Source organism: Mesoplodon mirus (assembly GCF_964341445.2).
Source record: "Mesoplodon mirus genome assembly, chromosome: 5".
NCBI classification, from domain to species: domain Eukaryota; kingdom Metazoa; phylum Chordata; class Mammalia; order Artiodactyla; family Ziphiidae; genus Mesoplodon; species Mesoplodon mirus.
In genome coordinates, this window is record NC_138980.1 from 40,807,334 (window position 1) to 40,830,330 (window position 22,997).

At 42.4% G+C, this 22,997-nt stretch overlaps 1 protein-coding gene across 4 annotated transcripts in view; it reads right to left on the reverse strand.

Annotated features, from left to right (window-relative positions):
* ZNF333 (zinc finger protein 333) overlaps positions 1-22,711 on the reverse strand; it is a 39,132-nt gene extending 16,421 nt beyond the window's left edge. For 2 of the 4 annotated variants that reach the window (XM_082623714.1, XM_082623712.1), the window contains exons 1-5: positions 22,509-22,711; positions 19,858-19,901; positions 18,658-18,781; positions 18,140-18,238; positions 1,316-1,398 (exon numbers count right to left, since the gene is read on the reverse strand). In XM_082623714.1, the coding sequence (XP_082479840.1) occupies positions 1,316-1,398; positions 18,140-18,238; positions 18,658-18,781; positions 19,858-19,901; positions 22,509-22,572 (414 nt within the window). In that variant the 5' untranslated portion in view covers positions 22,573-22,711. Of the gene's footprint in view, positions 1-1,315; positions 1,399-8,084; positions 8,267-18,139; positions 18,239-18,657; positions 18,782-19,857; positions 19,902-22,508 lie in introns of those variants that run through there. The other 2 variants (XM_082623713.1, XM_082623715.1) reach the window with 2 other exon arrangements.
* Positions 22,712-22,997: the final 286 nt, after the last annotated feature.

Consider the following 22,997-nt stretch of genomic DNA (forward strand, 5'->3'; position numbering starts at 1 on the left):
TGCAACAACGACATCAGATGAGACCCCTGGGATCCAGCAGCTCCAGTAAGACATTTGCAGATCTTAAGGTCTCAAAAGCCAGCGCCCTTTCCCAAGCAGCTAGTGGAGGATGTTCTCTTCTGAAACAAGAGTGTAAACCAAGGACAAGGAGGATCTGGGCACTAAGGAGAGGGCTCGGCTGCCCTGGGGTCTGATGCCAGCCATGCAGGGGCGAGAGTTTCAGCTGCCTGGCAGCCCACTCCTCACGAGGCTGTGCAGGGTTGAGGCTCCGTGTTCTCAGGGCACAGGAATGGAAAAGGGGTCTCTACTACCCCGGCCTCCCCACCCCATTCACTGTGCCAGTGTCTCTGACACTCTGAGGCTGACACCATCCGTGATAGAGGTGGAGAGGCACATATTGAGGGAAGCTAGATATCTCATTGGCTCTGGGACAAAGAGGCCCAGCCTGGGGGTGAAGCTGGGCTCTGTATGTCCCTCTATCCAAATCTTAGCCCTAACCCTAAGCTTCAAAACCCCAAGAATGGGAACTCAAACTTGGAGGCTCGGTAGTTTAGGAAGGCAGGAATTCAGGGTCAAAGCGGGGATGGCAGGACTCCGCATTTTCTCACGCACCATACTGTGCAAGCTGGTTCTGAATGATTTTCCACTCTTTGACAAGGGCTTCCTTCCAGTGTGGGGTCTCAACTTGTCTCCCTAGGGGTGTGGGACCCCTGACAACTTTCCCACATTCTTTACAATCAGAGTGGCCCTCTCCTGCAGGTCCTCTTGTTCAGATCCAAGTTATAATTCCTCCAGGAGCCTTTCTCACCACTGTTAAATCAGCAGGTGGCTTCTGCCCAGGGGGAGGTTGCTCCTGACAAGCAGTGGATGATGACAAAAAAGTCACCCAGGGATGCTCCTTGTCAGGGGCACGTTTGCAGCATTTTCAAAGGTGCGCCTTGTTCAGACAGGTCGAGTTCTTCCAGGATGTTGCAGGTTCCACCACTAGGCTTTCTCACATCCTAAACTTCCATGGGCATCTCTAACAGACAGCGTGTTTCTGATCACTGTTGAAGAGTAAATCAAACTGCATACAATCGATGTCTGACTCTCAATGATGGACATGTTTACTCAGGGGAACTTTCTAAGAAGAAAGAATTTTAAGGGATAGGTGGGATTTGCCCAAATTCATGGGTCATGGATGCTCCCTCCAGACACTTCATGCCCTTGAGGAAAAGCCCTGGCTCAAATATCTGCCTGGCCCTGGTGTGCGTGTCACGTATTCCTCAACTTTTTCTATGAGAGGGAGTAAAGAATCATCACACGTGAATCTTACCATTTGCAAATCATGGGATGAATTTTCCTCCAAAATATCCTGCAGAGGAGTAGACTCTTTGGGTTTAAGTTGAGATTCCCAGTCTAAAATGAATTGGAAAAAAAATTACCTTCTTTCAGAAAGTAGTGGCATGATATTGACACACACAACATGTTTTTTTTTTTTTTAATATTGACCCTAAACTTGGGTCAGTACTGAAATGGAAGAAGGTATCAGTGAGAAAGTGAGGCTCTGAGAGTAGGAATTGGGCAGTGATGGGAATGAGGTGGAAATGAGAGACTTTTTCCCCAGCAAAGGAATCCGTGGAGATTGAAAGTGATGTTATCAGACAGTGTTATCAGGCAAACAAGTAAGCAATTAGACAAGGAACACACAAAGAAATGTTTGGTTTAAAGAGGAATTGGACAATAATTGTTTGTATGATATGGAGAAATTGGAACCCTCATGCGTCGCTGGTGGGAAGGTAAAATAGTGTGACTATTCTAGAAAGCAGTTGGACAGTTCTTCAAAAAGTTTAAAAAATGACCCAGCAATTCCACTTCTAAGTATATACTCAAGAGAAATGAAAACATATCCACATAAATTTTTTTTAATTTTTGAACTTTATTTACTTTTTATACAGCAGGTTCTTATTAGTCACCAATTTTATACACATCAGGGTATACATGTCAATCCCAATCGCCCAATTCAGCACACCACCACCCCCACCACCCCTGTGGCTTTCCCCCCTTGGTGTCCATAGGTTTGTTCTCTACATCTGTGTCTCAATTTCTGCCCTGCAAACCGGTTCATCTGTAACATTTTACTAGGTTCCACATACATGTGTTAATATGCAATATTTGTTTTTCTCTTACTTCACTCTGTATGACAGTCTCTAGATCAATCCACATCTCAACAAATGACTCAATTTCGTTCCTTTTTATGGTTGAGTAATATTCCATTGTATATATGTACCACAACTTCTTTATCCATTCCTCTGTTGATGGGCATTTAGGTTGCTTCCATGACCTGGCTATTGTAAATAGTGCTTCAATGAACACTGGGGTGCATCTGTCTTTTGAATTATGGTTTTCTCTGGGTATATGCCCAGTAGTGGGATTGCTGGATCATATGGTAATTCTATTTTTAGTTTTTTAAGGAACCTCCATACTGTTCTCCATAGTGGCTGTATCAATTTACATTCCCACCAACAATGCAAGAGGGTTCCCTTTTCTCCACACCCTCTCCAGCATTTGCTGTTCGTAGATTTTCTGATGAGCCCCATTCTAACTGGTGTGAGGTGATACCTCATTGTAGTTTTGATTTGCATTTCTCTAATAATTAGTGACGTTGTGCAGCTTTTCATGTGCTTCCTGACCATCTGTATGTCTTCTTTGGGAAAATGTCTATTTAGGTCTTCTGCCCATTTTTGGATTGGGTTTTTTGTTCCTTTAATACTGAGCTGCATAAGCTGTTTATATATTTTGGAGATTAATCCTTTGTCCATTGATTCGTTTGAAAATATTTTCTCCCATTCTGAGGGTCGTCTTTTTGTCGTGTTTATGGTTTCCTTTGCTGTGCAAGAGCTTTGAAGTTTCATTAGGTCCCATTTGTTTTTGTTTTTATTTCCATTGCTCTAGGAGGTGGGTCAAAAAAGATCTTGCTGTGATTTATGTCAAAGAGTGTTCTTCCTATGTTTTCCTCTAAGAGTTTTATAGTGTCCGGTCTTACATTTAGGTCTCGAATCCATTTTGAGTTTATTCTTGTGTATGGTGTTAGGGAGTGTTCTGATTTCATTCTTTTACATGTAGCTGTCCAGTTTTCCCAGCACCACTTATTGAAGAGACTGTCTTTTCTCCATTGTATATCCTTGCCTCCTTTGTCATAGATTAGTTGACCATAGGTTTGTGGGTTTATCTCTGGGCTTTCTATCTTGTTCCATTGATCTCTGTTTCTGTTTTTGTGCCAGTACCATGTTGTCGTGATTACTATAGCTTTGTAGTATAGTCCGTTTTTTTCCCTCAAGACTGCTTTGGCTATTCGGGGTCTTCTGTGTCTCCATACAAATTTTCAGATCTTTTGTTCTAGTTCCATAAAAAATGCCATTGGTAATTTGGTAAGGATTGCATTGAATCTGTAGATTGCTTTGGGGAGTATAGTCATTTTCACAACATTGATTCTTCCAATACAAGAACATGGTATATCTCCCCATCTGTTGGTATCATCTTTAATTTCTTTCATCAGTGTCTTATAGTTTTCTACATACAGGTCTTTTGTCTCCCTAGGTAGGTTTATTCCCAGGTATTTTATTCTTTTTGTTGCAGTGGTAAATGGGAGTGTTTCCTTAATTTCTCTTTCAGATTTTTCATCATTAGTGTATAGGAATGCAAGAGATTTCCGTGCATTAATTTTGTATCCTGCAACTTTACCAAATTCATTGATTAGCTCTAGTAGTTTTCTGGCGGCATCTTTAGGATTCTCTATGTATATTATCATGTCATCTGCAAACAGTGACAGTTTTACTTCTTCTTTTCCAATTTGTATTCCTTTTATTTCGTTTTCTTCTCTGATTGCCGTGGCTAGGACTTCTAAAACTATGTTGAATAATAGTGGTGAGTGGACATCCTTGTCTTGTTCCTGATCTTAGAAGAAATGCTTTCAGTTTTTCACCATTGAGAATGATGTTTGCTTCACATAAATTCTTATACATGAATGTTCAGAGTAGTACTACTCCCAACCACCACAAAGTGGAAACAAGCTAGATGGCCATGATCTTATGAAGATGAACAGAATGTGGTGCATCCACACAATGGAATATCACTCAGCCTTAAAAAGGAATGAAGCATTTCATGCTACTACATGGAAGAACCTCAAAAACATGATGTTGAGTGAAAGAAGACATATACAGATGTATGATTCCATTTATATGAGATGTCCAGAACAGGCAAATCCACAGAGACAGAAAGTGAATTAGTGGTTGCTGCGGGCTGCAGGAAGGGGGATGGGGGACTGCTAATAAGTATAGGGTTTCTTTTGGAGGTGATAGAAATGTTCTGGAAATAGATAGTGGTGATGGTTGCACAACTCTGTGAATATACAAAAAACCTCTGAATTGTACACTTTAAAAGGGTGAATTTTACAGTACATATCTCAAATTTTTTTAAAAAAAAGAGAAATCGGAACAGATCTTTTTCTGAAACCAACAAAAAGGAAGAGAGTTTAAAAGTGAAAAAAGGGACTTCCAGGGAAGATGGCAGAAGAGTAAGACATGGAGATCACCTTTCTCCCCACAGATACAACAGAAATACATCTACACTCCTACAGAACACCTACTGAATGCTGGCAGAAGACCTCAGACCTCACAAAAGGCAAGAAACTCCCCGTGTACCTGGGTAGGGCAAAAGAAAAAAGAATAAACAGAGACAAAAGGATAGGGACGGGACCCGCACCAGTGGGAGGGAGCCTTGAAGGAAGAAATGTTTCCACACACTAGGAAGCCCCTTCGCGGGTGGAGACTGAGGGTGGCGGAGTGGGAAAGCTTTGGAGTCGCGGAAGAGAGCACAGCAACAGGGGTGCAGAGGGCAAAGCGGAGAGATTCCCACACAGAGGATCAGTGCTGACCGGCACTGACCAGCCCGAGAGGCTTGTCTGCTCGCCCGCCGGGGCGGGCGGGGCTGGGAAGTGAGGCTCGAGCTTCGGTCGGAGTGCAGGGAGAGAACTGGGGTTGGTGGCGTAAACACAGCCTGCAGGGGGTTAGTGTGCCACGGCTAGCCGGGAAGGAGTCCGGGAAAAAGTCTGGACCTGCCGAAGAGGCAAGAGACATTTTCTTCCCTCTTTGTTTCCTGGTGCGCGAGGAGAGGGGATTAAGAGCACTGCTTAAAGGAGCTCCAGAGATGGGCACAAGCCGCGGCTAAAAGCGCGGACCCCAGAGATGAGCGTGGGATGCTGGGGCTGCTGTTGCCGCCCCCAAGAGGCCTGTGTGCGAGCACAGGTCACTGTCCACGCCCCCCTTCCCGGTAGCCTGTGCAGCCCGCCACTGCCGGGGTCCCAGGATCCAGGGACGGCTTCCCCGTGAGAGCGCATGGCGCGCCTCAGGCTGGTGCAACGTCACGCCGGCCTCTGCCACCGCAGGCTCACCACGCACTCCGTGCCCCTCCCTCCCCCCGGCCTCACTGAGCCAGAGTCCCCGAAGCGGCTGTGACTTTAACCCCGGCCTCTCTGAGTGAAGAACAGACGCCCTCCAGCGACCTACACGCAGAGGCGGGGCCAAATCCAAAGCTGAGACCCAGGAGCTGTGAGAACAAAGAAGAGAAAGGGAAATCTCTCCCAGCAGCCTCAGAAGCAGCGGATTAAAGCTCCACAATCAACTTGATGTACCCTGCATCTGTGGAATACATGAATAGACAATGAATCATCCCAAATTGAGAAGGTGGACTTTGAGAGCAAGATTTATGATTTTTTTCCCTTTTCCTCTTTTTCTGAGTGTGTATGTGCATGTTTCTGTGTGAGATTTTGTCTGTATAGCTTTGCTTCCACAATTTCTCCCAGGGCTCTATCCATCCATTTTTTGTTTTTTCGGTTTTTTGGGGTTTTTAAATTTTTTTTCTTAATAATTATTTTTTATTTTAATAACTTTATTATATTTTATCATACTTTATTTTATTTCACTTTACCTTCTTTCTTTTTTTCCTACCTTCCCTCCATGCTCCACCCCTTCTTTCTTTCTTTCTTTTTCTTTCTTCCTTCCTCCCCTTCCCTTTCCCTTTCTTCTACTTCTACTAGCTCTTTCTTTCTAATTTTTCTCTTTTTTATTCTGAGCTGGGTGGATGAAAGGCTCTTCGTGCTGCAGCCAGGAGTCAGTGCTGTGCCTCTGAGGTGGGAGAGCCAACTTCAGGACACTGGTCCACAAGAGACCTCCCAGCTCCACGTAATATCAAACAGCGAAAATCTCCCACAGATCTCCATCTCAACACCAGCACCCAGCTTCACTCAACAACCAGCAAGCTACACTGCTGGACACCCTGTGCCAAACAACTAGCAAGACAGGAACACAACCCCACCCATTAGCAAAGAGGCTGCCAAAAATATAATAAGTCCACAGACACCCCAAAACACACCACCAGACGTGGACCTGCCCACCAGAAAGACAAGATCCAGCCTCATCCACCAGAACACAGGCACTAGTCCTCTCCACCAGGAAGCCTACACAACCCACTGAACCAACCTTAGTCACTGGGGACAGACACCAAAAACAACGGGAACTATGAACCTGCAGCCTGCAAAAAGGAAACCCCAAACAGAGTAAGATAAGCAAAATGAGAAGACAGAAAAACACACAGCAGGTGAAAGAGCAAGATAAAAACCCACCAGACCTAACAAATGAAGAGGAAATAGGCAGTCTACCTGAAAAAGAATTCAGAATAATTATAGCAAAGATGATCCAAAATCTTGGAAATAGAATAAAAAAAATGCAAGAAACATTTAACGAGAACCTAGAAGAAGCAAAGATGAAACAAACAATGATGAACAATACAATAAATGAAATTAAAAATAGTCTAGAAGGGATCAATAGCAGAATAACTGAGGCAGAAGAATGGATAAGTGACCTGGAAGATAAAATAGTGGAAATAACTACTAAGAGCAGAATAAAGAAAAAAGAATGAAAAGAACTGAGGACAGTCTCAGAGACCTCTGGGACAACATTAAACACACCAACATTCGAATTATAGGGGTTCCAGAAGAAGAAGAGAAAAAGGAAGGGACTGAGAAAATATTTGAAGAGATTAGAGTTGAAAAATTCCCTAATATGGGAAAGGTAATAGTTCAAGTCCAGGAGGCATAGAGAGTCCCATACTGGATAAATCTAAGGAGGAATATACCAAGACACATATTAATCCAACTGTCAAAAATTGAATACAAAGAAAACATATTAAAAGCAGCAAGGGAAAAACAACAAATAACACACAAGGGAATCCCCATAAGGTTAACACCTGATCTTTCAGCAGAAACCCTGCAAGCCAGAAGGGACTGGCAGGACATATTTAAAGTGATGAAGGAGAAAAACCTGCAATCAAGATTACTCTACCCAGCAAGGATCTCATTCAGATTTAATAGAGAAATTAAAACCTTTACAGACAAGCAAAAGCTGAGAGTTCAGCACCACCAAACCAGCTTTACAACAAATGCTAACGGAACTTCTCTAGGCAAGAAACGCAACAGAAGGAAAAGACCTAAAATAACGAACCCAAAACAATTAAGAAAATGGGAATAGGAACATACATATCAATAATTACCTTACATGTAAATGGATTAAATGCTCCCACCAAAAGTCACAGACTGGCTGAATGGATACAAACATAAGACCCATATATATGCTGTCTACAAGAGACCCCCTTCAGACCTAGAGACACGTACAGACTGAAAGTAAGGGGATGGAAAAAGATATTCCATGCAAATGGAAACCAAAAGAAAGCTGGAGTAGCAATTCTCATATCAGACAAAACAGACTTTAAAATAAAAACTATTAGAAGAGACAAAGAAGGACACTACATAATGATCAAGGGATTGATCCAAGAAGAAGATATAACAACTGTAAAAATTTATGCACCCAACATAGGAGCACCTCAATACATAAGGCAAATACTAACAGCCATAAAAGGGGAAATAGACAGTAACACATTCAGAGTAGGGGACTTTAACACCTCACTCTCACCAATGGACAGATCATCCAAAATGAAAATAAATAAGGAAACACAAGCTTTAAATGATACATAAAACAAGATGGACTTACTTGATATTTATAGGACATTCCATCCAAAAACAACAGAATACATATTTTTCTCAAGTGCTCATGGAACATTCTCCAGGATAGATCATATCTTGGGTCACAAATCAAGCCTTGGTAAATTTAAGAAAATGGAAATTGTATCAAGTATCTTTTCCGACCACAACGCTATGAGACCAGATATCAATTACAGGAAAACACCTGTAAAAATACAAACACATGGAGGATAAACAATACACTACTTAATAACGAAGTGATCACTGAAGAAATCAAAGAGGAAATAAAAAAATACCTAGAAACAAATGACAATGGACAAACGATGACCCAAAACTTATGGCATGCAGCAAAAGCAGTTCTAAGAGGGAAGTTTATAGCAATACAATCCTACCTTACGAAACAGGAAACATCTCGAATAAACAACCTGACCTTGCACCTAAAGCACTTAGAGAAAGAAGAACCAAAAAACCCCAAAGTTAGCAGAAAGAAAGAAATCATAAAAATCAGATCAGAAATAAATGAAAAAGAAATGAAGGAAGCGATAGCAAAGATAAATAAAACTAAAAGCTGGTTCTTTGAGAAGATAAACAAAATTCATAAACCATTAGCCAGACTCATCAAGAAAAAAGGGAGAAGACTCAAATCAATAGAATTAGAAATAAAAAAGGAGAAGTAACAACTGACACTGCAGAAATACAAAAGATCATGAGAGATTACTACAAGCAACTCTATGCCAATAAAATGGACAACCTGGAAGAAATGGACAAATTCTTAGAAATGCACAACCCGCCAAGACTTAATCAGGAAAAAACAGAAAATATGAACAGACAAATCACAAGCACTGAAATTGAAACTGTTATTAAAAATCTTCCAACAAACAAAAGCCCAAAACCAGATGGCTTCACAGGTGAATTTTATCAAACATTTAGAGAAGAGATAACACCTATCCTTCTCAAACTCTTCCAAAATATAGCAGAGGGAGGAAAACTCCCAAACTCATTCTATGAGACCACCATCACCTTGATACCAAAAGCAGACAAGGATGTCACAAAGAAAGAAAACTACAGGCCAATATCACTGATGAACATAGATGCAAAAATGCTCAACAAAATACTAGCAAACAGAATCCAACAGCACATTAAAAGGATCATACACCATGATCAAGTGGGTTTTATTCCAGGAGTGCAAGGATTCTACAATATACGCAAATCAATCAACGTGATACACCATATTAACAAATTGAAGGAGAAAAACCATGATCACCTCAACAGATGCAGAGAAAGCTTTTGACAAAATTCAACACCCATTTATGATAAAAACCCTGCAGAAAGTAGGCATAGAGGGAACTTTCCTCAACATAATAAAGGCCATATATGACAAACCCATAGCCAACATCGTCCTCAATAGTGAAATACTGAAAGCATTTCCACTAAGATCAGGAACAAGACAAGGTTGCCCACTCTCACCACTCTTATTCAACATAGTTTTGGAAGTTGTAGCCACAGCAATCAGAGAAGAAAAGGAAATAAAAGGAATCCAAATTGGAAAAGAAGAAGTAATGCTGTCACTGTTTGCAGATGACATGATACTATACATAGAGAATCTTAAAGATGCTATCAGAAAACTACGAGAGCTAATCAATGAATTTGGTAAAGGAGCAGGATACAAAATTAATGCACAGAAATCTCTGGCATTCCTATGCACTAATGATGAAACTCTGAAAGTGAAATCAAGAAAACACTCCCATTTACCACTACAGCAAAAAGAATAAAATATCTAGGAATAAACCTACCTAAGGAGACAAAAGACCTGTATGCGGAAATTATAAGACACTGATTAAAGATATTAAAGATGATACAAATAGATGGAGAGATATACCATGTTCTTGGATTGAAAGAATCAACATTGTGAAAATGACTCTACTAACCAAAGCAATCTACAGATTCAATGCAATCCCTATCAAACTACCACTGGCATTTTTCACAGAACTAGAACAAAACATTTCACAATTTGTATGGAAACACAAAAGACCCCGAATAGCCAAAGCAATCTTGAGAACGAAAAATGGAGCTGGAGGAATCAGGCTCCCTGACTTCAGACTATACTACAAAACTACAGTAATCAAGACACTGTCGTACTGGCACAAAAACAGAAAGATAGATCAATGGAACACGATAGAAAGCCCAAAGATAAACCCACGCACATATGGTCACCTTATCTTTGATAAAGGAGGCAGGAATGTACAGTGGAGAAAGGACAGTCTCTTCAATAAGTGGTGCTGGGAAAACTGGACAGGGACATGTAAACGTATGAGATTAGATCACTCCCTAACACCATACACAAAAATAAGCTCAAAATGGATTAAAGACCTAAATGTAAGGCCAGAAACTATCAGACTCTTAGAGGAAAACATAGGCAGAACACTCTATGACATAAATCACAGCAAGACCCTTTTTGACCCACCTTCTAGAGAAATGGAAATAAAAACAAAAATAAACAAATGGGACCTAATGAAACTTCAAAGCTTTTGCACAGCAAAGGAAACCATAAACAAGACCAAAAGACAACCCTCAGAATGGGAGAAAATATTTGCAAATGAAGCAACTGACAAAGGATTAATCTCCAAAATTTACAAGCAGCTCATGCAGCTCAATAACAAAAAACAAACAACCCCATCCAAGAATGGGCAGAAGACCTAAATAGACATTTCTCCAAAGAAGATACACAAATTGCCAACAAACACATGAAAGAATGCTGAACATCATTATTCATTAGAGAAATGCAAATCAAAACTACAATGAGACAGACGGGCGCGAGCTGCGGCAGAAAGCGCGGAGCCCAGAGACGGGCATGGGATGCTGGGGCTGCTGCTGCCGCCGCCAAGAGGCCTGTGTGCGAGCGCAGGTCACTGTCCACGCCGCCCTTCCGGGAGCCTGTACAGCCCGTCACTGCCGGGGTCCCGGGATCCAGAGACGGCTTCCCTGGGAGAACGCACGGCGCGCCTCGGGCTGGTGCAACGTCACTCCGGCCTCTGCTGCTCAGGCTCGCCCCACATCCGTACCCCTCCCTCCCCCCGGCCTGAGTGAGCCAGAGTCCCCGAAGCGGCTGCTCCTTTAACCCTGTCCTGTCTGAGCGAAGAACAGATGCCCTCCGGCGACCTACACGCAGAGGCGGGGCCAAATCCAAAGCTGGGACCTGGGAGCTGTGGAAACAAAGAAGAGAAAGGGAAATCTCTCCCAGCAGCCTCAGAAACAGCGGATTAAATCTCCACAATCAACTTGATGTACCCTGCATCTGTGGAATACATGAATAGACAACAAATCATCCCAAATTGAGGAGCCAGGAGTCAGTGCTGTGCCTCTGAGGTGGGAGAGCCAACTTCAGGACACTGGTCCACAAGAGACCTCCCAGCTCCACATAATATCCAACGGTGAAAATCTTCCAGAGATATCCATCTCAACACCAGCACCCAGCTTCACTCAACGACCAGCAAGCTACAGTGCTGGACACCCTATGCCAAACAACTAGCAAGACAGGAACACAATGCCATCCATTAGCAGAGAGGCTGCCTAAAATCATAAAAATTCCGCAGACACCCCAAAACACACCACCAGACGTGGACCTGCCCACCAGAAAGACAAGATCCAGCCTCATCCACCAGAACACAGGCACTAGTCCCCTCCACCAGGAAGCCTACACAACCCACTAAACCAACCTTAGCCACTAGGGACAGACACCAAAAACAACGGGAACTACGAACCTGCAGCCTGCAAAAAGGAGACCCCAAACACAGTAACATAAGCAAAATGAGAAGACAGAAAAACACACAGCAGGAGAAGGAGCAAGATAAAAACCCACCAGACCTAACAAATGAAGAGGTAATAGGCAGTCTACCTGAAAAAGAATTCAGAATGAGGATAGTAAAGATGATCCAAGATTCTATTTCCATGATCCATAATCTTGGAAATAGAACAGACAAAATGCAAGAAACAGTTAACAAGGACCTAGAAGAACTAAACATGAATCAAGCATCGATTAAAAACACAATAAATGAAATGAAAAATACTCTAGATGGGATCAATAGCCGAATAACTGAGGCAGAAGAACGGATAAGTGAGGTGGAAGATAAAATAGTGGAAATAACTGATGCAGAGCAAAATAAAGAAAAAAGAATGAAAAGAACAGAGGACAGTCTCAGAGACCTCTGGGACAACATTAAACGTACCAACATTCGAATTATAGCGGTTCCAGAAAAAGAAGAGAAAAAGAAAGGGACTGAAAAAATATTTGAAGAGATTAGAGTTGAAAACTTCCCTAATATGGGAAAAGAAATAGTTAATCAAGTCCAGGAGGCACAGAGAGTCCCATACAGAATAAATCCAAGGAGAAATACGCCAAGACACATATTAATCAAACTGTCAAAAATTAAACACAAAGAATTCATATTAAAAGCAGCAAGGCAAAAACAACAAATAACACACAAGGGAACCCCCATCAGGATAACAGCTGATCTCTCAGCAGAAACTGTACAAGCCAGAAGGGACTGGCAGGACATAATTAAAGTGATGAAGGAGAAAAACCTGCAACCAAGATTACTCTACCCAGCAAGGATCTCATTCAGATTTGATGGAGAAATTAAAACGTTTACAAACAAGCAAAAGCTGAGAGAGTTCAGCACCACCAAACCAGCTTTACAACAAATGCTAAAGGAACTTCTCTAGGCAAGAAACACAGCAGAAGGAAAAGACCTACAATAACGAACCCAAAACAATTAAGAAAATGGGAATAGGAACATACATATCGATAATTACCTTCAATGTAAATGGACTAAATGCTCCCACCAAAAGACACAGATTGGCTGAATGGATACAAAAACAAGACCCACATATATGCTGTCTACAAGAGACCCACTTCTGACCTAGAGACACATACAGACTGAAAGTAAGGGGATGGAAAAAGATATTCCATGCAAATGGAAATCAAAAGAAAGCTGGAGTAGCTGTTCTCATATCAGACAAAATAGACTTGAAAATAAAGACTACTAGAAGAGACAAAGAAGGACACTACATAATGATCAAGGGATCGATCCAAGAAGAAGATATAACAATTGTAAATATTTATGCACCCAACACAGGAGCACCTCAATACATAAGGCAAATACTAACAGCCATAAAAGGAGAAATCGACAGTAACACAATCATAGTAGGGGACTTTAACACCCCACTTTCACCAATGGACAGATCATCCAAAATGAAAATAAATAAGGAAACACAAGCTTTAAATGATACATTAAACAAGATGGACTTAATTGATATTTATAGGACATTCCATCCAAAAACAACAGAATACACATTTTTCTCAAGTGCTCATGGAACATTCTCCAGGATAGATCATATCTTGGGTCAAAAATCAAGCCTTGGTAAATTTAAGAAAATTGAAAGTGTATCAAGTATCTTTTCTGACCACAGTGCTATGAGACTAGATATCAATTACAGGAAAAGATCTGTAAAAAATACAAACACATGGAGGCTAAACAATACACTACTTAATAACGAAGTGATCACTGAAGAAATCAAAAAGGAAATTAAAAAATACCTAGAAACAAATGACAATGGAGACACAACGACCCAAAAGCTATGGGATGCAGCAAAAGCAGTTCTAAGAGGGAAGTTTATAGCAATACAATCTTACCTTACGAAACAGGAAACATCTCAAATAAACAACCTAACCTTGCACCTAAAGCAATTAGAGAAAGAAGAACAAAAACATCCCAAAGTTAGCAGAAGGAAAGAAATCATAAAAATCAGATCAGAAATAAATGAAAAAGAAATGAAGGAAACAATAGCAAAGATCAATAAAACTAAAAGCTGGTTCTTTGAGCAGATAAACAAAATTGATAAACCATTAGCCAGACTCACCAAGAAAAAAAGGGAGAAGACTCAAATCAATAGAATTAGAAATGAAAAAGGAGAAGTAACAACTGACACTGCAGAAATACAAAAGATCATGAGAGATTATTACAAGCAACTCTATGCCAATAAAATAGACAACCTGGAAGAAATGGACAAATTCTTAGAAATGCACAACCTGCCAAGACTGAATCAGGAAGAAATAGAAAATATGAACAGACCAGTCACAAGCACTGAAATTGAAACTGTGATAAAAAATCTTCCAACAAACAAAAGCCCAGGACCAGATGGCTTCACAGGCGAATTCTATCAAGATTTAGAGAAGAGCTAACACCTATCCGTCTCAAACTCTTCCAAAATATAGCAGAGGGAGGAACACTCCCAAACTCATTCTACGAGGCCACCATCACCTTGATACCAAAAGCAGACAAGGATGTCACAAAGAAAGAAAACTACAGGCCAATATCACTGATGAACATAGATGCAAAAATGCTCAACAAAATACTAGCAAACAGAATCCAACAGCACATTAAAAGGATCATACACCATGATCAAGTGGGGTTTATTCCAGGAATGCAAGGATTCTTCAATATATGCAAATCAATCAACGTGATACACCATATTAACAAATTGAAGGAGAAAAACCATATGATCATCTCAATAGATGCCGAGAAAGCTTTTGACAAAATTCAACACCCATTTATGATAAAAACCCTGCAGAAAGTATGCATAGAGGGAACTTTCCTCAACATAATAAAGGCCACATATGACAAACCCACAGCCAGCATCGTCCTCAATGGTGAAAAACTGAAACCATTTCCACTAAGATCAGGAACAAGACAAGGTTGCCCACTCTCACCACTCTTATTCAACATAGTTTTGGAAGTTGTAGCCACAGCAATCAGAGAAGAAAAGGAAATAAAAGGAATCCAAATTGGAAAAGAAGAAGTAAAGCTGTCACTGTTTGCAGATGACATGATACTATACTTAGAGAATCCTAAAAATGCTACCAGAAAACTACTAGAGCTAATCAATGAATTTGGTAAAGTAGCAGGATACAAAATTAATGCACAGAAATCTCTGGCATTCCTATATACTAATGATGAAAAATCTGAAAGTGAAATCAAGGAAACATTCCCATTTACCATTGCAACAAAAAGAATAAAATATCTAGGAATAAACCTACCTAAGGAGACAAAAGACCTGTATGCAGAAAATTATAAGACACTGATGAAAGAAATTAAAGATGATACAAATAGATGGAGAGATATACCATGCTCCTGGATTGGAAGAATCAATATTGTGAAAATGACTCTACTAACCAAAGCAATCTACAGATTCAATGCAATCCCTATCAAACTACCACTGGCATTTTTCACAGAACTAGAACAAAACATTTCACAATTTGTATGGAAACACAAAAAACCCCGAACAGCCAAAGCAATCTTCAGAACGAAAAATGGAGCTGGAGGAATCAGGCTCCCTGACTTCAGACTATACTACAAAGCTACAGTAATCAAGACAGTGTGCTACTGGCACAAAAACAGAAAGATAGATCAATGGAACAGGATAGAAAGCCCAGAGATAAACCCACGCACATATGGTCACCTTATCTTTGATAAAGGAGGCAGGAATGTACAGTGGAGAAAGGACAGTCTCTTCAATAAGTGGTGCTGGGAAAACTGGACAGGGACATGTAAAAGTATGAGATTAGATCACTCTCTAACACCATACACAAAAATAAGCTCAAAATGGATTAAAGACCTAAATGTAAGGCCAGACACTATCAAACTCTTAGAGGAAAACATAGGCAGAACACTCTATGACATAAATCACAGCAAGATCCTTTTTGACCCACCTCCTAGAGTAATGGAAATAAAGACAAAAATAAACACATGGGACCTAATGAAACTTAAAAGCTTTTGCACAGCAAAGGAAACCATAAACAAGACCAAAAGACAACCCTCAGAATGGGAGAAAATATTTGCAAATGAAGCAACTGACAAAGGATTAATCTCCAAAATTTATAAGCAGCTCATGCAGCTCAATAACAAAAAACAAACAACCCAATCCAAAAATGGGCAGAAGACCTAAATAGACATTTCTCCACAGAAGATATACAGACTGCCAACAAACACATGAAAGGATGCTCAACATCTTTACTCATTAGAGAAATGTAAATCAAAACTACAATGAGATATCATCTCACACCAGTCAGAATGGCCATCATCAACAAATCTAGAAACAATAAATGCTGGAGAGGGTGTGGAAAAAAGGGAACACTCTTGCACTGCTGGTGGGAATGTGAATTGGTACAGCCACTATGGAGAACGGTTTGGAGGTTCCTTAAAAAACTACAAATAGAACTACCATATGACCCAGCAATCCCACTACTGGGCATATACCCTGAGAAAATCATAATTCAAAAAGAGTCATGTACCAAAATGTTCATAGCAGCCCTATTTACAATAGCCCGGAGATGGAAACAACCGAAGTGTCCATCATCGGATGAATGGATAAAGATGTGGCACATATATACAATGGAATATTACTCAGCCATAAAAAGAAACGAAATTGAGCTATTTGTAATGAGGTTGATGGACCTAGAGTCTGTCATACAGAGTGAAGTAAGTCAGAAAGAGAAAGACAAATACTGTATGCTGACACATATATATGGAATTTAAGAAAAAAAATGTCATGAAGAACATAGGGGTAAGACAGGAATAAAGACACAGATCTACTAGAGAATGGACTTGAGGATATGGGAAGGGGGAAGGGTAAGCTGTGACAAAGCGAAAGAGCGGCATGGACATATATACACTACCAAACGTAAGGTAGATAGCTAGTGGGAAGCAGCCGCATAGCACAGGGAGATCAGCTCGGTGCTTTGTGACCGCCTGGAGGGGTGGGATAGGGAGGGCGGGAGGGAGACGCAAAAGGGAGGGGATATGGGAACATATGTATATGTATAACTGATTAAATTTGTTAATTAAAAAAATTTTTAAAAAAAAGGAACTGGGGAGATATGAAAGTTCTCATTTTCTAATCCCAGCAGATATTATTTCATTGATATTCCATGTATGTATAAATTCACATAGAGCATGCATATTCCTTAAAAAAAAAAAAAAACTACAATGAGATATCATCTCACACCAGTCAGAATGGCCATCATCAAAAAATCTAGAAAGAATAAATGTTGGAGAGGGTGTGGAGAAAAGGGAACACTCTTGCACTGCTGGTGGGAATGTGAATTGGTACAGCCACTATGGAGAACAGTATGGAGGTTCCTTAAAAAACTACAAATAGAACTACCATGTGACCCAGCAATCCCACTACTGGGCATATATCCTGAGAAAAACATAATTTAAAAAGAGTCATGTACCAAAATGTTCATAGCAGCCCTATTCACAATAGCCCAGCGATGGAAACAACCGAAGTGTCCATCATCGGATGAATGGATAAAGAAGATGTGGCACGTATATACAATGGAATATTACTCAGCCATAAAAAGAAACAAAATTGAGCTATTTGTAATGACGTGGATGGACCTAGAGTCTGTCATACAGAGTGAAGTAAGTCAGAAAGAGAAAGACAAATACCGTATGCTAACACATATATATGGAATTTAAGAAAAAAATGTCATGAAGAACCTAGGGGTAGAACAGGAATAAAGACACAGACCTACTGAAAATGGACTTGAGGATATGGGGAGGGGGAAGGGTAAGCTGTGACAAAGAGAGAGAGAGGCATGGACATATATACACTACCAAATGCAAGGTAGATAGCTAGTGGGAAGCAGCCGCACAGGGAGATCAGCTATGTGCTTTGTGACCGCCTGGAGGGGTCGGGTAGGGAGGGTGGGAGGGATGGAGACGCAAGAGGGAAGGGATATGGGAACAGGTGTATATGTATAACTGATTCACTTTGTTATAAAGCAGAAACTAACACACCATTGTGAAGCAATTATACTCCAATAAAGTTGTAAAAAAAAAAAAAGTGAAAAAAGAAGAGCTAAAGGAACTTACCCCAAACAACCTTATTTCCCCTCAGAATAAAGAACCTTAAAAATGCCCTCAGACTGACACTTCCCAGCAGCACCCACCCTCAAGTCCCGGTCTGGATTGGTCACAATATGCTATGCCCCCTGGTACTCACCCACACCCGTGGCACAGAGAATGCCTCGTTCTGCTGTCATCAGCTCTTCTCTTGGCCCCACCTGGGAGACCAGACAGGCTTTGCAGGGTGAAGTCCCTGCTGGTGGAGAAAAACATACGTGCTGAGGGAAGGGAGGGTTTGCAGAGGAAAATAAATGCTTCCCCTGCCTGCCCGCCCTCCACCTGGACCTCAGCTCCTGACCCCGAGCAAGTACGCGGGGTACCTAAGTGATCACATCCAGTTTTTAATGAACTCAGTGAGGTTCTTTCGCAAGGGCCCAAACCACAAACGCTCCCTCTCTGCCCCATGGAACTGAGGTTCTCTAAGTCCCAAAGCCCAAGGTCAAGGTCAGTGAGACCCACACGAGTGACTGGAGAGAATTAAGTAAAAGCAATGCATGGAGCTGTTATCCTGTGGAAGCCCATGAACTGGAAACCCACACTACATCACTGTGGTCACGTGGCAGGCGCTTAAAAAGCATTTGCATACAGGAAGGACCGGAGTAGCACCAGCCTTACCCCGGGGGGCCAGGGTCCTGCAGTTGTCCAGCAGCACGTATCTGCACAGGTTCCTCCGAGCGTCATCCAGCAACGCCCACTCCTGGATGAGCCCCACTGCCACATCCTCCAAGGTGACTGATTCCTAAGACAGTACACATATTCCGGCTCAGCAAGGACCACCCTCACCATTCTGCAGGACGAGGGGTTATCCCTGGGGAAGGTAGACCCAATGCAAGAACATTCAGACAGTGTTCTCTCCAAAGCAGGGCTTAGCAAACCCAGCCTGCCTCCTGTTTGTCTGAATAAAGTTTTACTGGCAAACAGCCACACCCGTTTGTTTATCTCTATGGCAGTTTTTGTGCTACAAGGGCAGAATTGAGGAGTTGCTGGGACAGAGCTCATATGGCACACCCAGCAGAAAATATTGACTTTCTTTTAACATTTGGACAGATCCAAAAGTATAAGCTTTGGCTCTCTGTCACTCCACTAACCAGTGATGGCAGAGCCTGTTCTTCTCACCTTTACAGAGCTTTTCCTAAACTCCTTATTTAAGACATCAAAAGTTTGGGTTTGATCTTTTAATTTTCATGAAGTCCCTAGGACGCCGCCCAAGACACAGATAAGCATTTAGTCATTTTTTATGCTTGTTAAAATAGGACTTCCATTGCATCTGAGAAACTTGATGGCCTTTTAATCTCAGAATTCTCTACAACAGCACTGACTGGTAAAGCTCACTGTGATGATGGGAATGTTCTATGTCTGCACTTTCCAAAAAGAAAGCCACTGGCACGTGTGGCTACTGAGCACTTGAGAAATGTACTTTGGGTGACTGAGTAACTGAGGTTTTAATTTTGTTGGATTTTAATTAATTTTAATTTTACTGTATAGAGCCATGTGTTTTTGGTAGGTCTCACGAGCGATGGCAGGGATGGCCCTGGAGCTCTGCTGCTGCCGGCTCTAAATGAGCCCCACACTGCAGTCAGACTCTGGAATTAGGCACAGAACCCCACGGTCGCGTTGGGAACCCTCCACCCAAACCAGTTCCCTCCAGAGGTCATGTACTGAAAGAGGTTGCCAGGTCCTGGGGACGGGGCTAAAGATGCTCCACACTTCCCTCTTCTTTTTTCCTCAGTTAGGAGGCAGGCAGAGAGGAGACAGGGCTCAGAGTACATAACTATTCCCCCCACCAACCATCCTAACCACCCCCTTCCCCCTCACCATGATACCAGCGCCAGGGTTTAAAGTTTCAGTAGGTGTCCTTCCTGCAATAAGAGAGACAGAGGTAAAAGAAGAAATGAGAGTGGAAGCAGAACACCAAGCAGGGGTTTGGCCCAGGTAATTCCATTTCTGTGGACCACCAGCAGGGCGGCCAAGCGAAACATGCTTACCCGGAAATTATCTCAATAAGGAACATATGGGGCCCCGAGCCACCTTTCACACCACTGGCCCTGACCGTTTCTACTGTCTCCAGTCACCTAATAAAAGCATCATTTCTCCTCTTATCCTCCCTCAAAACACCTCTAACATCCTCTACGTTTCCTCCACTGCCCTTATCAAGTTGCGATTTTTAAATATGTATTTGTATAGGTAAGTTTGCCTCTCTCTCTCCAACCACGATGTAAACTCTCGAAGTACAGACCTGTGTCCACTTTTTTCAGGACTGCAAATCCTGCCACCAGAACAGCACTTGATAAGTACTCAGTACTTTATGTACTAGGGGTTGGCAAACTTTCTGTAAAAGACCAGACAGTAAATATCTTAAAATTTGTGGGCCACATGTATGGCAACTATTTAACGGTGGTTATAGCATAGAAACAGCCACAGGGAACACATAAACACGTGTTCCAATAAAACCTTATTAATAGAAACCAGCACTGGGGCAGATTTGCCCACAGGCCACAGTTTGTCAAGCCCTACTCTATATCATGTGGTGGAGAGAATACATCGATCATCAAATTCTCTCAGTTCTACCTCTTATGCATCGCAAACATTCCAACTTTTTCAATTCCACGATCACCACCAAGCCCCAACTTTTCCAACTCCACAATCGTCTGAGTCCTGAACTAACCCAAGCTGCTATATGTGTGGACTTTGCATTCATTCTTGTCCATCCTAAACACCATGCTCAACCCAGGAGTTGGTGGTTTGTTTAAATCACAAACAAAATCATATTACTCCTTACTTAAAACTCTGATTCAGTGGCTTCCCATTGGCCTTAGAACAAGGTCCAAAGTTTACCATGGTCTTCAGGGCCCTGCCCTCCTCTCCTCCTGGCTCATCCATTCCGTACTTTGTCTTCTGTGTTTTAGCTTTCCCTATCTTTTCTCAGCTCCTGGAATACACCAGTCTTTGTACTGCCTGAGGGATTACGCATCCACCGTTCTTTCAAATCTCCTCCCCACTCCGACTCCACAGCCTGACCCCTGTCTAGCTACATAAAACTCATCTTTTAAGTTCAAACATTTGTCCCGTTTAAGATATTTTTGCTGATCTCCTCCTCAAGTTCCCCTGTCCTGTGTTTCTACATCACCCTTGTCATTATTAATTTAAAATCTGTCTTCCCAGCTAGAATAAAACCTCCACAGGGGCAAGCACTAAATCTATTTCAGTCACATTGTTTCCCCTGTACAGGGCCCGGTTCACTGAGGGCACCCCCAATGAAAATGTGCCAAACAATCAACACTCCTCAAGAATAATTCAATATAGTTAGGCTAAGAAGGCATGCGCCCGCATGCACACTCACTCACACACACACACACACACACACACACAAACACATAAGACACCACCACAAGTCAAAAATAAAAATGACTTAAAATGCCTGTTCATATAACAAAAATCACAACACTAGATTTCAGCTGTCTTTAAGAAACGTTAATTCTTTCTAAAAACACAAAGCGGGACATGAATCCTCTCTAAAAACAAAGACCACATTCATCAAATTGAAATCTGATGCTTAATTTTCCTCCAGAATTAATTTTTTCCCCATTTCTCATTAGAAGTGAGTCTTAACCCTATGATTTAAAAAAGACATCCCATTTACTGCCAACTCAATTTCAATTCCCGGTACTAACAAAGCTTATGTTCTTTTTCCTGGAGTCCCATCTTTTGAAGCCTTATGGCGATTTACAGGCTGGAGCCAACTTGAAAAGAACTGAATAGTCTTATTTTTCTTTGATGTTAATAAGACTTGTGACGTAAGTGAGAAATAGCTTTTATTAGGACATGCTCCCCTTACAGTTAAGAAAACTGATACAAAGTAAAAGTCAGAAGGGAGGGAGGGAGGGAGGGGAAAGGAAAGGAAAAGGAAAAGAAAGCTAAGTTAACAGGTCCTAAGGTGAGCAAGTGCAAACTGTCAGTCACCAACTAATTCATCCCTTGATAGAGGGTACATTCCATTTTTTAAATTCACATGCCAAGTCACTCAAATCAGTTTGCACATGTAGACTCAGACCTAAATTTCCATTTGCAGAGCTAGATAACCTGAAACGTAATATGAAATAAAACGTTATTTATTAATAAACAGTTATCCTGCATATGGGAGATACGGTAGGCCTACAAATCGGGGAAGACGGGTGAGTGCTGGGGCCGGCTGGTGTCACCACTTCTTAGCTGCGGGACCTGGGCTGTACTTCGTGACCTCCCCTTCAACAGGCGGATGACAGTCCTGTTGGCCCGAACAAGGGGTACCTGAGAGCGACAGACCTAACAGGGGGAGCCCGGCTGCAGAGCCGAGCTGTGCGGGCCCCATCCCGGCCCCGGAGTTACCGCGGGGAGGAAGCACCTTGGCCCGGGCAGCCGTCCTAGGCCCTCCGGCCCCTCCCCGCGCCCGCCGAGCCTCCCCGCCCTCCCCAGGGGCCTGGCCGCACCTGCAGAACCGCCGGAGACACTCCCACCGCAGCGCGCCGCGCGGCCCCGTACAGCCGCCACCATCCGCCGCCGCTGCGCACTTCTGCTTCCGGTGTCAGGGCCGCCGGAAGCGGAAGTAGTCGGGGCACCGGCCCTCAGGGCCAGTGGCGGAAAGGTTGACTCCTTCACCCAACCCTGGAGGAAGAATTCTTGTTTCCTTCCCCAGGGCTGCGGGCGAGGTTAAGCTCTCGGGTGGGGCCTGACCGGACCTAAAGAGTGGGGTTGGAGCGGGGTGTATGCCGACTGGTCGGGGCTAAGGACAGAGCTGACGCCCGATGGGCGGGGATTGGGGCAGGGCCTGGGCTTGGTGGGCGGGATAGAGGCGGGGCCTCGCTGGCTCGTTGGCACGCTCGATGTTCTACTTTCCTCTCCCCCTTCCTTCCCCCCCACCCTGCCCCGCCTTGCCTTTCTCCTTTGCCTTAACCCAAGTCCCTGCAAAAACATACCCA